At 37.9% G+C, this 18,057-nt stretch overlaps 1 protein-coding gene across 6 annotated transcripts in view; it reads right to left on the bottom strand.

Annotated features, from left to right (window-relative positions):
* Window positions 1–200: 200 nt before the first annotated feature.
* The window catches only part of ZNF385B (zinc finger protein 385B), a 553,635-nt gene continuing 535,778 nt past the window's right edge, over window positions 201–18,057 (bottom strand). For all 6 annotated transcript variants that reach the window (XM_016433726.2, XM_056794085.1, XM_056794086.1 and 3 more), the window contains 4 exons: window positions 4,421–4,669; window positions 3,929–4,107; window positions 3,556–3,657; window positions 201–1,725 (listed from right to left, as the gene is read on the bottom strand). In XM_016433726.2, the coding sequence (XP_016289212.1) occupies window positions 1,507–1,725; window positions 3,556–3,657; window positions 3,929–4,107; window positions 4,421–4,669 (749 nt within the window). In that variant the 3' untranslated portion in view covers window positions 201–1,506. The remainder of the gene's footprint in view (window positions 1,726–3,555; window positions 3,658–3,928; window positions 4,108–4,420; window positions 4,670–18,057) is intronic.

Below are 18,057 nucleotides of genomic sequence, written 5' to 3' on the forward strand. Positions count from 1 at the left end.
AGTAAAAACCTACATCTCATGGGGAAGTCGTGAAGCTTACTGACCACTCTATGTGGCCAAAAAAAGAAAAAGACTAAATAAATGTTCATTGATAAGAGACAATCTGTGTACTTGCGAATGGCCTTTTGTTAGGTAATTTCAAGTCAGAAACATCTTGGTGCTGAGGGGGGAGAATAAATGTCAAACACCACCGCACTCTATTTTTCCATACTCTTTTATTGCAAAGGTACATTTAAAAAAATACACAGACATTTTACCATTTACAGATTGCAGATACAGATGTTCTAAAAGAGTTAGTTCTATTTTGTTGCTTTTATTATATCTGTCACCCCTGATATCACAAGTAGTTCACTCGTACTGATATCGACTTAAAAAAAAAAGGAGGTGGGGACAGGGAGGCAGAACCTGCAATATATTCAATCAACAGAAAAGACTAGTTGTTTAATTATAAATACTTTATATCCTGTACATTATTGCATTAGGGAGCCACAAAATTATGTAGCATTGTTACAAATGAAAACAGGTTAGAAATGGAGGGAGAAATTATTTACGTATAAATACATGGATTCATTGTCTTCTTGCAGAACACACATGAGCTGAGATAATGTGCATTTAGGAAGCTCAGGTATTTTCCTTTTTTGTTTTGTTTTGTACATTGCTTAACAACTTAAACTAGTGAGGAAGCGACAAAATAAGTTAAACAAATGGCAAACAGGTAGTAATCATAACTATATTATATGGCTTTCTATTTTTAAAAAATATTTCTAAATAAAACATGAAATAAAAGAAATTCTTCATTATCTTGTTTTTCTTTAAAAAAAATAAAAAATACACTTCAAAGCTGCGTTGCTTCCTAACATTTACACAGCAACTAAAATGTTTAATTCAGACAGGAGATACAGTTCTAGTACTACACGAAGTACAACAGGACTTGGGTCTAAAACAGTACACAATCCCTGTCAACAACAGTACACGGGAAAGAAAACATTGGTAATCCATTAATAGGATGTTATCCACAATTAAGCACTTTTGTTAATCTAATTTTTTCCCCACACTAGAATATGCCCAGTTGGATTCCAAAGATTTATTTACAGAAGCAAGAGGAAGACCCTAGTTTTCAAGTCTGTCAGGAAAGTAATCCATTTTTTTCCCAGTAAGCTCACACCCGTGGAAATACAACCAGAGAATTTGGGTGATGTGTCTTTTCTGAGCAACTTGTTTTCAGGAAACCAAATGTCTCAGACATCCAATTAAACATGATTGGAGGCGAGGAGGAGAGCTGGACCCAACCCTAAGAGGTACAGACTCCCGAGTGATAGGACCTGTCTGTGAGCATCCTTGAGTGCATCTAGGGAAGGGCAGAGGGAAGGAGAGAGAGTGGAGCGGGTCTTACTGCATTCTGAGGGAAGCCTTTCCAAGTAAAATGGTTCAATTATTCAATCCCTTTTTGTGTGTGCTTCCTTTCTTAACTTTCCTACTGGCCACAACAATCATCATTTTTACGTGTTAGTATGGAGCAAAAAGGATGGATGCAGGAGTTGCTCGGATGGGTCCGTGGCCTGCCCTCAGGAGGGCTGGTGGTATGGCTGGAGCCTGGAATAATGATGTAGATGGCCGAGGAGGCAGGGACAGTGCAGATGAGACAGCTGCTGCGGCAGCCAGAGGAGAGGAGAGGAAAGCCGGGGCCAAAGGCTTTATCATATCTTTCTGGAATGCAAGTTTTGCCTATGGAGGGAGGGGGAAAAAAAAGGCAAGGGGGCAATGTTAGAGAGGAAGCAAATACTACTTTAAAATGATAGCAATGCTGACAAAAATACATTTTTGCAAGTAATACGTTAATAGCAGAAAGCTTCTCCAAGCTGTTAAAATCTTAACTCCAGGCTCAGGACTCAAAAAAATGGATATGCTTGGCAGTCTAGCTCCTGGCATAGTTTAGCTTTAATTTGCTTCCACTTTGACCCTTTTTCAGTGGTCTTTGCCTCTGGGCACTAGAGCATGGGAAAGTCTCCCCTGAAGAGTTACTCAAGCTATTTTATGATGCTGCATAGCAAGAAAAATAAAAACCATCTTTTCGCACAGAAGACTCTCTGCTTAGACTTCTGAGCTCAATTCAAATTCCCAAGGGTCTTCTTAACCCACAATGCAACTCACTGACATTTTTTGCAATATCTGAATGACCCTTGTCACCTGCTTTAGTAAAAGGCTTCAACATATGGAAATTTTATTATTGTTTTTTAAAATGTGACCTATAACATTGGGGACCAGAAGAGATATATAGTAGGGAAGTTAGTTTAAAGGTATTTCAGTTTAGAAAAAAATGTGCACCCCTTAAGTTTGGGTACAAATAGAATTTAAGTTAAAATGGGTTTTAAAAGTTCGTCAATTAAATACATGAGTTGAAAGGGAACTTAAGAGATTTAGAAGTCACTCAAACCCTGATTAGCATAGCTGTCCTGTAAATCTATATTTTCTTACACCAGCTTTGCTCAATGCAGGGTACACCTGTACACACTATCATAAAGAGGTCAGGTTGTGGGGAGGAACAATAGACTTATAGGCACCAAGCTAGGGGGCCCTGAAGAGGCCGGGAAATTCACCTACTTGTGTATTTACATGGTGCCTACTTAATTCATTTCTAGTCCTTCATCCTTGGATCGTTTCCAATAAAATGCACTGGAAATTGAGGTTTGTAATGAAAACGGATATTTATACCACTGTTAACAACTTGTAAATGCCTACTTTTCTCTCCCAATTTCCCATTATTCCAATGGGCCTGAATTTTCGAGCTATTCTATTGAATTCTACTGAATAGGAGATCCTGGTCTTAAAGAAATGTCATCTGGCTAAATGTAACCAAAGGAAATTTCTTTTACACACAGACATTTGTCAACTTTTAGGTATATTGGGAGAATGAAAATAAAAAGAAATTAAAAAACAAATTAATTTAGGCTTCTGGAGGTCTTAGACCTTCTTGCAAACCCCCCCCTGAAAAATGGAACCTCTTGCAAGGAGGGTAGAAAAGCTGAATATCCATATGCTTGCTGGATACCTACAGTGAAAATACTCAAGCACCCACCCCAGCCCACACAAAATAAGGTGAAGAGCTAGAGAGGCAGGCGAGCAGCGATAAAAAAGGGTAGATTTCTGTTTGTGTTACAGTGATTTCATTAGGTTTCGCACACTCTAGGGTTCCCAAGGCATCACTTGCCCTAGCTCTGCTGACATTACTTCTCCTCTTTATATGCTAATGCATGGTATTGCTCCAGGTGCCAGCAGAGGTTGGGGTGAAGGGCAGGGACAAGAGTCCTTTGAGAGTTTGGTCTGTGCCAGCCCCCCAGGCTTCAGCCTGGATAAGCTTCTCTCAAGAAGATCAGGAATGGGGCAATCACTCCCTTGGGTGTCAGCGTTTCTCGCTCATGGCCTTTAAGGTGGGGACTGAACTAGCTGGGTGACCCCTAGGACCCCACCACCTCCATCCCCATCCCACCCTTCCGTTCCCCAGCTCCCTCGGCCAAGGCTGCCAGAGCATGGGGATGCAGGGCTGGTAGTACTCACGGCTAAAATACTTGGGCTCCGCTGCAGTTTGTTGTAAGGGCTGTACTTGGGTTTCATGGGCTTCCCCGCTACTCTGTCCTTGTGCCTTCTGCTAGAAATGTGCTGAAAAGAAAACCAGGGTGGATGCATTAGCAGTTCGCTTTGTTTCCTTCTTGGGGATACCCGAGTGCTTTCACCCAGTTCTCCTGGGACTACCGGGGTCACCAAAACATCTGAAAATCCAGAATCACCTCTCGTGCCCCAAATACAACCCTGACTGAGGCCAGACAGAAGGCCAAGACGGTTCTAACTCTTCATTTTAAAGACGGGGAAATTCTGGCCCAGAGAAGGGAGCGACCTTCCCAGGCTGACAGAGACATTCGGGGTACTTTACCTGCTTAAGCTGAATTTCCGAATTCACATGAACATCACAGATTTCACAATGAAACGTTTTGTTCTGCAATCCTGAACCCTTGCTGCCATTCTGAATCTTTAACCTGGATCCCGGTCTCGGGTAGGACTTAATTGGACCAGCCCCATTGCGAGCTTCAACCATTGTCTTGTGTTTGGATCCTAAAGGGCCATGAAATGTACACGTGTTACTGCTTTTAATAAGCACGATGAAGTGGACCTCAAGTTCATTTTTGGGTGGAAGTAGTCCACATTGTAGAACATTCTCCAGCTGAAATGACACTAACTAGAGCTGCTAGATCAATGGGCTGCCTCTGCTTTGTTGTCCCATTTTTCCTAAAAGGGCTGACTCCTTGACACCAGAAAGCTGTAATGTTTGCTACGTCTAAGCCATGATAGACAACCAAGAGCTTTAGCAGATAAAATGTTTGCAGTTGTCATAAGCATAATTTAAATTCAAGAGACAGATGCTAACCTGTGTTATGGGCCTCTAGCTGTGACAGAGAGTTCACAGCCACTTTGCATAGTGAACAGTAAAGTAATTTTTTGGCTTTTTCCTCTTCTGATTCAGAAACGGCACTGGGGGCTCCGTTGGTGCTTTTGGAAGGCGAGGTCACTGCTCCCAGGGGTAAAGGGGTTGTTGCTCCGGGTTTGGATAGAAATAAACCTCCATCAGTGCTCGAAGGTTGAACAGAACTATTGGCTTTCAACTTTCCTTTATCTTCTACTAAAAGAAATGCAGATTCATGTCATTATAGTCACAGAAGAAAATGCAAATATATTTGAATCACATCCAAGGGATCTAAAATGGAATTTTAAAAAAATTCTGTTTTTATTTAACCACTGAATTTTGGTTCATGTAGCTTTAGCACGACTGCAAACAACTCTCTATCATATTTTAAACAAGAGTTCTATGTCATCCAGTTCTAAATTAACATAGATTAGATCAAGGGTTTTTTGGGGGAGGTGCGTGGGGGTTAATGACCATGTTCTTCCACTCACATCAGGTTGTGGTACCAAATTTCTGTCTGATGCTACAGGGCTATACACTCTGCTCCAGGGTGCTCTTAACTAGAAATGAAAATCATTATCAACTCAACCCAATCCAATTCTCTTCACAGGGCTTCAGTATCTGTCCATTATGGGAGATAACAGTAACATGAAACCACTCATTAGGCAATGTTAGCTTCATTTGACTACTTAAGTTTTAATTGACACATGAATATATAAAGCTAAAACTCAATTTTTTTATACCATGTTAAAATTTCAATTTCAGGGGAGGCACCTTTAACTTTGGCTGTTATTAGTTAAATTTTCACTGCAATCTGACTGCCAATAGATTTATCCAAATAGGCAAAAGACAAGAACTCCATCCATCCTTTTTCACAAATTACTGCCAATCTAAATTTAAGTATCAAATAATGACATCGCCTGTAAGTAAAATGACTAGGATTAGTCCAACTATTCACAAACATCTTGGCATTTTGTTTGTGCAACTCCTAGAAGCCCATAATCCTTACCCTACATGCAATAGCTGCATGAGAGGGCAGAATGACTTTTACAGAGAGTCTACCTCCAACGATGCTCAATTGCGATTCAAGGTGGGTGCTATTCATCGGTTCCTTCAGGATACAAACTAGAGCCCTGGCTACCCAACAGCAAAATCTGGTCACGTGCCCACATCCAGCTGAGCTGGTGTTTCTGGAAAGCACCAATGGAAATGCTGATAACAGTTCATTAAGCAAAAGAGGGGGCATTAAAGTCCAAATGACATATTTTAGCAGCAATAGCTCAGTCTGATCAGAGCCCTGTTGGCCTGGGAGAGAGAAAGTGGTGGGGTAACTAGGGTAACCAAGGTGACTTTCAGAAGGATGGATGGATATTCATGAAGGCTCCACAGTGGCAAAGCTAGAGTTGAGTCAGTGGGAGAGATTTCAGATAAAATCTAAAGGAACACTGAATGGATAGAAACCTTAGGGTTTTCTTTAAAGCTGGCTCCCACCACCTGATTATCACTCAGGGAGAGGGAATGAGCTATTCCCTTCTCACAGGTGCATACATTCTTTCAGGATGCCATGGGGCACTCAGGAAAAGGTCACAAGTTCCAGGTGGGAAATAGAGGGTAGAAGGTTTTTTTTTTGTTTTTTTTTTTGTTGTCAACAATAGTATCTGTTATCTCATAAAGCAGATCTGTGAGACCACAAACTTCTTGAGGTCTGAGACTCGCTTTCATAAGTTTCTCCTATAAGAATTTTAACTTTTTAGAATAAAAAAAGTAAGCAACGTGGGCACCTTCACATTTGTAATTAGGGAACCTGTGGATCCTGATTCTTGTTTTCATGTTGCTGCCTACTGGAGTGTTTTGTTTTTTTTCTTCTTCTATGATTGCTGTCCCTTTTCCCCCAGACTCGAGTCTAGGGACTCTTCATTTTACCTTCCTTTTCTCTTAATGCTGCTTCTGGACTCTGCTTGGTCCAGGTCATTCATCTTTTGAGATCTAGTTAATGGGAAAAGGAAATTTGCTATAGATTGTTTCTATGACTACTCTATGTTCTCCTGGTTCTCCTAGTCTTCTTATCACTTTTTCTCTTTTGACTTTTTTTTTGCAGTCTCCTCTTCCTTCCACTCTTAAACATGAGTGTCCCACAAGTATAGGCCATTGATTCCTTTATATTTTCTTTTATCCTTTTTCCTTTTATTTCTCTACCTTGCCAATTCATCCCAAGATTTCATTTATTAGGAATACTATGCAGATGACTCATAAAAGTGTGTATTTCTATTTCCATTCTCTTTGCAGAATTATAGGCCCATGGTTCCAACTCTCTATTAGCTCTATCTTCACCTGGATGTCTTGTTGGATTCTCAAATTCAAAATCCCCGGATCTAAACTCATTATCTTCCTCCCCAAACCTCCACTTCATTTTAACATCTCTATTTTGATTAACTAACCTACAATCTACATTAACCAGATTGGAAACCTTAGCATTATCTGACTCTTCCCTCTCCTTATGTTGTCAAATCCTGTGGATTCTACCTCCACCATATCCCTCACCTTCATTCCTTCCTTTCTGTGCCCTTCCTGCAACCATCTTCCTTCGGGTCCTCACTGTGCTAAGCTTCCATTATGGTCTTGCTGATTTCATCCTATCTCCTCTCCATTTCATCAGTGACACTACTTCTGGGGTCATCTTCCCCATGCCATGTTGTGATCATGCCTCTCTTAAGACTTGGAAGCCCTCAGTGGTTATTGCCTGTAGTCTAGGAAAATAAGAGGGAAGGTTTGGGATAAGTAGTGGTGGGAAACTGAAATGAGGTATGGACATCTCATTAGAGAAGTGAATTTTATGTAGCTGCCAAGAGTCAAGAACTGTGTTAAGTGCTAAGGATAAAAAAAGAGGCAAAAGATAGTCCCTGCCCTCAAAGAGCTTACAATCTACTGGGGGAGACGATGACATGCACACAAGTATATTTAAATATATATGGGGAAAATATGAAATAATTAACTGAAGGAAGGCACTAGGATGGAGGGGGATTGGAAGAGGCTTCATGGAGAAGTGGGGATTTTAGTTGGGACTTACAGAAGGCCAGTGGTCTTCTGTGTAACAAAACAGAGGCGGGAGAGCATTCCTGGCAGAGAAAATTCCAAGAGCCATGGAAAATGTAGTGATTTGTTTGTGGAATAGCTAGGAGTCCAGTGTCACAGATTTAAAAAGCATGTGTTTGGGAGTAAGGAAAAGGAAGATTGGAAAGATAACAGGGGGCTAGATTATGAAGAGTTTTGAATGCCAAACTGAGCATTTTTTATTTGCTCCTGGAGGCAACAGGGGTTATTAAGGTTTATTGATTAGGGGCTGGGGTTGGTCTTTTGATCAGACCTGAACTTTAGGAGAATCAACTGGGTGGCTTTTGGTGCCATTTCAGTTGAGTTTACTCTCTGCAACTCATTGTCTCTGAAGATTTTCTATTGTTTAGAACACAGGAATTTCAGTGACTTGCCCAAGGTAACATGGTCAGTGCATGTCAGAAAAAGATATTGAACACCATTTTTCCTGGCTTTAAAGCTAGCTCTCTATTCACAGTGCAGTGTTTCCTTTAACTTCAGATGATTGAGATGAAATGAGACATTTTGGATAAGCTGAAAGTGGCAATTTCAAACTAGGAGGAGGAATAACTGTATCAGCAATTCACAGGAATCAATAATGAGAGACAGAGAGAAAGGGAGAGACAGGGAGAAAGAAACAGAGAAAGAAGGAGAGACAGAGAAAAAGAGAGTAAGATAGAAAGAAAGGCAGACAGGGTCAGAGGGACACAAAGAGAGAACAATAAAACTCACGCCTTTAGAATACTATATGCAAATCCACAAAATTTGGGTAGTGAACTAAGTAAACTAGGGCTCCAGAAATGTATACTTTACCTCAATTAAAAAGAGCATTACAGATGATAAGAAGGTAGATTATAAGTTTAAACTAAAAATGTTAACAATAAAACAGAAAATTTAATTTAAAAAATCTCTGTAAAAATAGTGGCAAAATATTGTTTTTCTTTTTTAGTTTTCTGATTTGGGAAAAAGAAACGATCCAAGCAAATGGTTATTTGTTTTTTTTTAAACCCTTACCTCCTGTCTTAGAATCCATACTAAGTATCAGTTCCAAGGCAGAAGAAGGGTTAGGGGTAGGCAACTAGGGGTAAGTGACTTGTCCAGGGACACATCAGACAATGTCTTGAATCCAGACTTGAACCTAGGATCTTCCATCTCCAATCTAGGCTTTATATCCACTGAGCCACCTGGCTGTCCCTTTTTTTTCCTTGAGTCCAAGCATATGTTAAGATATTTATCATCTCTGAACTTTACAATACCCTTTTTTTATCTTCCATGCTTGCACTACATTTCATAAACTCCTCATCTAGTTTTTCCTTTTGTCTAGGTGGTCTGTTAGTACACATCTGTAGAAGAGGGATTAATCACTTCAATTTCTGTCTCTTTTGATCCTCACTCAAATGTTCTCCACCAAGGTTTTTTCCTTCACCATACTGGATTTTCTCAATTAATTGCATCCAACAAAACCAATGAAACTAAAATTAGAAAGAAATAAAAAACTGGGGGAAAATTTTATATTAAGTATCTCTGATAAGGATCTAATTTCTCAAATATATGGAGAAATGAGTCAAATTTATTAGAACACAAGTCATTCCCAATAGATAAATCATCAAAGGATAGGAAAAGGCAGTTTTCAGATGAAGAAATTAAAACTATCTTTAGTCATATGATAAAATGCTCCAAATAACTATTAATCAGTGAAATGCAAATTGAAAAAACTCGGAGGTACCACTTCACATCTCTCAGATCCCCTAATATAACAAAAAAGGAAAATGACAAATATTGGAGGGGGACATGGGGAAACTGGGACACTAATACAGTGTCGGATCTGATGCAACCATTCTGGAGAGCAATTTGGAAACATGCCCAAAGGACAATAAAACTGTATATACTAGTTCATCCAGCAATAACACTACTAGGTCTGTGTCCCATGGAGATATCAGTTAGGGGAAAAAGGACCTACTTGTACAAAATTTTTTATAACAGCTCTTTTTTGTGGTGGTAAATAATTGGAAGTTGAAGGGATGTCCATCATTTGGGAATGGTTGAACAATATATGATTGTAATGGAATACTATTGAGCTATAAGAAATGACAGAGCAGACATGATGCAAAGTGAAGCAAGTAGAACCAGGAGGATGTTATAACACAATTAACAGCAACAATGTATGATAATCAATTGTGAATGAATTCTTTTCAGTGATACAAGAATCCAAGTCAGCTATAAGGTTCTTATGATGAAAAAGGTTATCCACTGTCACAGAAGGAACTGATGGACTCTGAATGAAGATTGAAGCACACCATTTTTCACTTTATTTTTGTCATGAGTTTTTTTTTTATCTTATATAAGTGATGTGTGTCTTCTTTCACAACATGACAAACATGGAAATATATATTGCATGATAGCACATGTATAACTTTATATTATATTGCCTACTGTCTTAGGTAGGGGGGAATGGAAGGAGAGAGAGAACATGAATTGCAAGATATCAGAGAACAATTATTAAAAACTGTATCTATGTGTAAAAATTAAATAAATGTTGTTTTTTAGAAAGTTATATCCCCCCTCTCTGTTACTCCCACCACCCAGATGTATACTACAGACTACTTGGACAAAAGGAAAAGCTGGATGAGGAGTTTGTGAAACATAGTGTAAAAGCATGGCAGAAAAAGATCATATTTTTAATGTTGAGAAATTATAAATATCTTAACTTGGACTCTTGAACTTAGCTTGGACTTTTTATTCTTCCCAAATCTGAAAGCTAAAAAAAAAAACAATTTGATTTGCCTCAAAGAAAAGTTAAGATTTCCAAAGGCAGAAGAGGCACCAAAAGGAACTGAAAGTCACAGCTTAATTCTGATCAATAAGAAGGAATTTGTTGCTGAAGTAGAAAAGATAAGAACCTTGAGGTGGGACGAGACAGAGAGACAGTGTATTAGTATCATTGAGTTGTTGGTTTTTTAAGAGGAGAAACGGTGCCTTCTTTGGGGGATTTGAAATGGTTCACAGAAAATATGGATAGAATCCAATGGCCTAATATTTTGAAAGGCAAGCTCTCAAGTATGAAATTCTGAAGACATAAGCTGAATTGATTCTGATAAGGATGAAAAGGAGAACCAACTAAAAAGCCCATTGTGGATGCTCAGGAAAATTCACTGACAAACATAGAAGTGGTGGTTGTGATACGTATTGGAAAGAATGCTGGATTTGGAGTCGAGAGGCACAGGGTTAAAAATTCTGGCTCTGTTTTTGGTATGACCTTGGAATCAATCAACACATATTTATTAAGTTTTTACTATATGAGCTAGATGCAGGGGAACACAAAGACAAGAAGAAAGAGTACGTGCCTCAAGGAGCTTGTGTTCTACAAGGGAGATAGCACACAATAACAAAAATAATAGCTAACAGTTATGTAGTGCTTTACATACAAAGTGTTCCAAAAGTCTTAGGTAAATTTAGCTTAAAATTGCATCCTTTATGCATGCCCTTTGATCCAGTAATACACACTGCTACGTTTATATCCCAAAGAGATAGGAAAAATGGGAAAGGGTCTGTTTGTACAACGATATTTATAGCTATGCTTTTTGTGGGGGCAAAATATTGGAAAATGAGGAGATACCCTCCAATTGGAGAATGGCTGAACAAATTGTGACGGAATACTATTGTGCTATAAGGAATGAGGAACCAGAGGATTTCAGAAAGAACTGGAAGGACTTACATAAACTGATGCAGAGTGAAATAAGCAGAACCTGGAGAGCAGTGTGGGATGATCAAACGTAATAGACTTTGCTACTAAAGGCAATGCAATGATCCAGACCATCCTGAGGGACTTACAAGAAAGAATGCTATCCACACCCAGAAAAAGAACTGTGGGAGTAGGAATCCTGAAGAAAACATATGATTTATCACTTATTTACAATATGAGTGAACAATTTGGGGTTTTGGTTTTAAAAGATGACTCTATTACAAAAATGAAAATTATGGAAATAGGTTTTGAGTGATAATATATGTACAATCCAATGGAATTGCGTGTCAACTCCAGAAAGGGGGAGGGAGAATCATATAACCATGAAAAAATTTTTTTACAATTTCATTCTTTGTATTATTTCAATTGCTACTGCCACAGATGAAGATTTATACAATATATACAACATAAATATATAAGTCAAAAACGATTGAGAGCAAGGGCCTGACAACTATGGGGATCCAGAGAGACTTGATGCAGCTTGAGTTAAGTTGTGAAGGAAGCCAGAGAGTAGGAGGGAGTGGATGCCAGACTTGGGGGATAGGCTCAGCAATAGAGGGAGTGTTTTGTGGGACAAAACAATGAAAAGACAGTTTGGATAAACTGTAAAGCTCTACCTTGGAGCCTGATCTTCAGGTTGGTGAGTGCCTAGCTTGGACAATTTTAGTTCAGACTGGATGACATATTTTTCTCTGGACTCAATCTTTCTGAGAAAATTTAAATACTTTTTCTTTATAAGAATTTCTGTGTTTCTTCATTCTCTTAAAAGATGTCAAATTGCTGGAAAATATTAGTCATTTCTCTTCTTTGGAACTAAGTTCAGAGATCATAATACTATTCTCTCTCTCTCTCTCTCTCTCTCTCTCTCTCTCTCATCTTTCATCTTAGACTCAATACAGTGTATTGGTTCCAAGGCAGAAATTGTGGGAAGGGCCAGGCAATTGGACCTTAAGTTACTTGCCTAGGAAGTATCTAGGGCCAGAGTTCAACCCAGGACCTCCCTTCTCTAGGCCTGGTTCTCAATCCACTGAGCCATCTAGCTAGTATTGTATTTTTTATGACTTTTTCTATGTAAAGGGAAGTATTCGCTTGATGTAATAATCTAGAATGCAATTTAATTGAATTAAGGATTTATTAAGGACCTATCACATGGAAGGCAATGGAGCTGAAATGAAAAAATAAAATTAAAATAAATATAAGTGAAAATTAAAAAATGAAATGAAAGAAATAAAATAGTGTATGTCCTAGAAGAACTTACATACCCAATTTTATGTTTTTTTTTCCCAAATGAAAATGAATGATTTTCTAGTTTAATTGTCTTATAATCACAGGATAGCTGACATAAATTTAAGTTTGTAAATATGCTTATGATTCCCATCTAATCTGGGCAAACTACTCTTTGACAACAATTGGCCAACAAAAATTAGACTAAAGCTCTCACATTCATCACCTTGTCCACTCAATCACTAAATACTTGAGTTTTGAGTGTTTTTTCCCCCAAAGACATAAGAAACCTTTATGCCTTTTCCTCAGCTCTCTGTTGTGATTATTTCTAATCTCAGCTGCTTATAGTCCATGTCAAAATCCATTGCCTTGCTTCTCTTTTCTCATGGATATTTGCAACCGCTCTTTATTTTACTGTATTTCAAAATTTAATTTAGTTACCATTTATTTCAGTTTTCCTTTTATAAATATGCTTGTCACCAGAATCTTTTGGTTAATACATATTCCATTCCCACCCTCCAGAGTATTCTCTGACCTATTTTAATTAGCAGGCCCTTCTGACTGCCTTAATTATTTCCTGATGTTTGAACATCTGTATTTTATATTTTGTCTTATAGGCTTTGTTAGATAAAATTTGCTTAGCCACATCAGAATTGCCCTTAATTTCACCTTCTTCCTCATTTACAACATAAAGTAATAAGGCTAATTTAAAAAACAAACAAACATTAGAATTTATATGCCCAAACAAGTGCTGCTTGCCTTCAAAAATATTCAAACCAAAAGATTTTAGCCTTCTATTTTATTGATGCCACCATTGTTCAAAACATTTCCAGAACTCGTTCAGAGCCAGACTAGAGCCATATATCGGTGTATGTGTACATATCCATGCATATGAAAGTGGTTCTCATAACTTTAGGGTCACTTTTCATATCTAAATCAGAGGGGGATGTCACAATTCAACGCTTCACCTTGTTTGGCTCCAAATGACTACTTTAACCCAACTATAAATCTTTATACCCAGTGAAGATATTCAAAGAAACCTGCTACAGACCCCAAAGACAATTTTTAGAGACCTAGTCATACATGAAATGGGTCAGACCCATCTTCATATAGACCTCCAATTATAATACTTAAGAGCAATCCAAATACTCTGCTTCCATTATTAAGTGCTCCATCACTCAGTAACTTCTTGGGCCCTTACAAGAGTAAATTTAAGACAGTCAAATGTTTGCGGTTCCAGTGCATACCTCCACCCACCAGATTTGCCCTTGAATTGAATTACATTAAATGAAGTGTGTCTTTTCAGTCCAGAACTGACATTTTCACAGAGAATTCCCATCAATTCTGAAGGGAGCATAATTCTGGAGAGAAGGTGTGTTTGTTCTTGGAGCCTGGTGATTTTTTTTTGGTCTTCTAAAGCTAGAACACTAAATTAACTTAATGTCTACATTAAAAATAAATCCACTTCTATTATGGGCTAGTGAGGCTGGCTGGTGCTAAGGATTCCAGGGTCATAGGTTCAAGCCCCAGAGGGCTTACACAGGCTTTTAAACCACCTGTTCATTAGTCACAGACTGTCTATACCACTGGCAGCAAGTGAGTAACTGCTTACAAGAAAGAATGTGGATGGCTCACAAAGATGGAAAAACTCCTGAAAAGTGATCATCTTTTGGGTGATTAGTAGCTTGAAGTAGCACATAATTATCATTTTTCTTTCATTAGGCCACTTTATAGTTATTCTATATTTAAGATATTTATACTAAATTTCCAAAAAAGGAAGATAAGAATCAAAATGATCCATGATACAGCATAATGATCATTAATCTTTTTTTTAAATCATTAATGAACTTGTCATAAATGATAGTCCAGATATCTTTAGGACTTTTTGAGATTTGGGGGAGAACTTTAATTTTAAAATGTTTTATAATTTGTTCTCCTCTACCAAAGTTCTCCTCACGTTGACATTAGAGATATTCCTATTTTTAAAAATTTTGAAAGCTATCTGGAAAAGCCCTGTTGATGGGTTGTTTTGAAGCAATTTGGGTAGGGGGCAATTCAGTTATTTATTTAATATTAAAAAATTTTTTTGTATTTAAAACATTTTCATTAATTAAATTAATTTAGAATATTTTTTTCCATGGTTACATGATTCAAGTTCTTTCCCTATCCCCTCATGGAGCCAATAATTCAGCTATTTAAATGATCTTGGGATGGTTACTTCTGTTGGGAAGAGAGCACACACAATGACAAAATTATAGATATTTGAGGTCCTGAAGTTTTATTTTACTTGTAGATTTTAGGCAAGGGGCAGCTAGGTAGCTCAGTGGATAGAGAACCAATTTTGGAGACAGGACTTCCTGGGTTCAAAAGTGGCCTCAGATTTTTTCTAGCTGTGTGACCCACTAAATCTTAATTGCTAGCCCTTACTACTCTTCTGCTTTGGAAGCAATACAGAGTCTGACCTTTAAGTGATGTTAACAAATCAACAAGCATTTAGTAAGTGGTTTCTATGTCCTAGGCACTGTGGAATAAATGAGGAATGAATGAGTCTTCCTTGGCATTACTCTGAGAACAAAATAACCAAGTAGGAGTGAATGAGGCAAGAAGAATGATAGCTGGAGAAACAGAGAGGAGACTGAAGTGGAAGGCTCCCACAAAGAGTTTGCCAAAGTCGTCCTCTAGGGAAGCTTCTAGAAAGATGTCATTCCTGGAGAGGAAGGCTCGGAGTTTTGAAGCAAGAGTCTTTCCTTTCCAGGTTGTCAGGAAGAATGAGATAGGTTTCTTTAAAAAAATTAAAAGAAAAAGAATGTCCCATGGAGAAGAAAAGGAGAAGCAGGTGCTTGTCTCCTGAGGAATAATGCTGTGGGCATATGGGGACTGCCAAGATTAAGGGTCAGAGGAAGGAGGGATGAAGAGGGCTGGTTTGTGGTTCCTTGCAGAGGGGATAATGCCAATTTTTGATCTGATGGGAACAAAAGAAAGACCTGTTGTTTTCCTAAAGGAAATACCCAATGTAGGGCAGAGAACTATCTCAACGGATCAAACCAGTTGACCATTGTCCACTTCTCCTGATTCCCATGAACACAAATTCTACCAAAAATAATCCAAAATCTTAAATAAAATCTCCCCCAAAGACTTTAGGTGAAGAAGTGCTTGGTTCAGAACTGCTGCCGAATGAAGACGAGGGATTCTTAAGAAAAAGGCAGAGAAGTGAGTTGCTGCTTGAAAATGAGATATCTGAGAATGAGATTTAAAGTTCTGAACCTCAGCTTAAAATATAACAATAACAGGTTTTTGGCCAGCTCTGAAGTAAAGCTAAAAAGTTTTAAATTGTTTTGCCTAGAGCCTTGAAAACTTAATTTAGAGGGCTTAGCAAGTGAAAAGGAAGGAGGGGAATTAGAAAATTCTCTCTATATGTCAACTCATGTCTGACTCTTCACGACCCTGTGGACTCTACTGTCCATGGGGTTTTCTTGGCAAAGATACTGGAGTGGTTGCCATATGCCAAAGAAGAAGAGCGATAAAGATACTCTGAAATTTAGGAAATAAATTCCAAGAAAGAAGACAGTAATAAAACCCATAGTTTTAGATGTCTTTATGCAATTGCCAAAAACAAACAACACACACACACACACACACACACACAACTACAAAGTTAATTTAAGGCCCTAAAGCAAGGAAGCAAATTTGACCTTTTGGGGTATCCCTGACATTTAGCAGATCATACCCGAGATTGGAACGTGGCTCTGTAGGGTCCATCTTATTCAAAAGAAACAAGATAACTAAAAAGAGGGATGTAGTGGTATCATCTATTAAGAAAATATATTCGCCTCAGGAAATACTGAAATTAAGCAATGAGGGAGCAGGCTAGCAAGCATCTGAGTGAGTATTAGCAGGGACAAGAAAAAGAAGGGATACCTTCATGGGGATGTACTATAAGGACATAGAAAGTGGAAAGAGGAGTTCAGGAATTGAATCATGAGCCTAACACGAAGCCAAGATTTGAGAAGTAATGCAGAACTTCCATGATCTCTCAGTTTCTCTTTCTCAAGCTTTCTCTTCTTCTCTCAGTTTAAAGCAGAACAGCCAATAATCTCATAAACTGTTCTTAATGAAAATTCATATGACACATTATATAGAATGTTTCTGAAAGATTTTAGAAGTCTGGTCACTGCAAAGGTTCAATAGAGTTTAAGAGAACATTGTGATGGATATCCACAAATAGCTACTAGGAAGGCTGAGACTGGAAGTTCTTTTTGTTTTATTTTTTATAATTGTACATTTTTATTGTTTCTTTTTCCTCTTTAAAGCATTTATTATGCATTATTTACATTACCCCATTTGATTGAATATTAAAAAAAAACAGAAAATAAAACTCTCATAACAAATATGTCTAGGCCAGCATATTTTAAAGTGCTTCCACTTTAAATATGTGGCTGGCTAAGCATATCTGGTGTTTGCAGTTTGGCATTACTATGGTTAAGGGGAATGACACGGGAGAGGTAGTGTACCTCTAAGGAAGGATCCAATGGCTCAATTGGGAAATGGGGCAATTTAAGACTCCTTTGCTGACCAGAATGAGACCTGGCCCATGAGTTACAACCCCTTAACTTCTAGTCTGAGCAAGCTAGGGAGATCTAGTTGTAACATGATAATAATAAAAAAATGAACCATAAGTCCAGATTATTCAAGATAAAACAAGTCACCCACCACTTCCTAATAGAGGCGTATGGACATAAAATTCAGAATGAAGCATATGTATTTGGACTTGGATAATTTGGAAATTTGTTTTGCTAGACTAGGCATATGAGGATATTATTTTCTGTTTTTTTAAATGTCCAATTGAAGGGGCAATGTAAGGAACAGATAATATATACTTGTAAAGAGAAAAAAGAAACAATAAAAATATTGAAGTACAATTATAAAAACTAAAACAAGCTTGCTAATCCCAGTTAAGAATTCCTGAATTAGGGTTATTCAATGAAAATGCAATGTTAGGGATTTTCCCCTCCCAGGAAAAGCTGGATCACCACTTATATAGGGGAAGGGTTCTTGTCCTCAAAGGAGTCAGAGCAAATGATTTCTGAGATCACTTCCATTTCTGTGTTCATAAAAGATTATTTGGGTCAGTCCTTTGTTTTCAAGAGGTTTCAACATCTAAATTGAAGCTTTCCAAAGTAATCTGGTCACCAAACATTTCTGGGCTTGAGTTATAATTTGATGAAGCCTAGAAATATTTGTCTAGAGTTACCCAAGGATATGAAAAATCAAGGCAATAATGTACTTTCTGGGAATTTGGGAGTCAAAATAGAGAAAATTAACTTTGTTTTCTGATTAAAATATTTCTGGGTGAAGTAAAACTTACTAATGAATTAAGAAAGATTGTTCTCTATTTGTTTCAAGAATGAAATATTTTAGAAAACACATAGAAAGCAACTTAACATAGGCTTCTAAAATGCTATACTCGAGAATTGCACTTGGATACCATTTTATCTGACATCTTACTTTTTAGACTGATTATCAGGCTGCATTCCTGGTGTCTACG

This window comes from Monodelphis domestica, chromosome 4 (genome assembly GCF_027887165.1).
Source record: "Monodelphis domestica isolate mMonDom1 chromosome 4, mMonDom1.pri, whole genome shotgun sequence".
Classification (NCBI taxonomy): Eukaryota; Metazoa; Chordata; class Mammalia; order Didelphimorphia; family Didelphidae; genus Monodelphis; species Monodelphis domestica.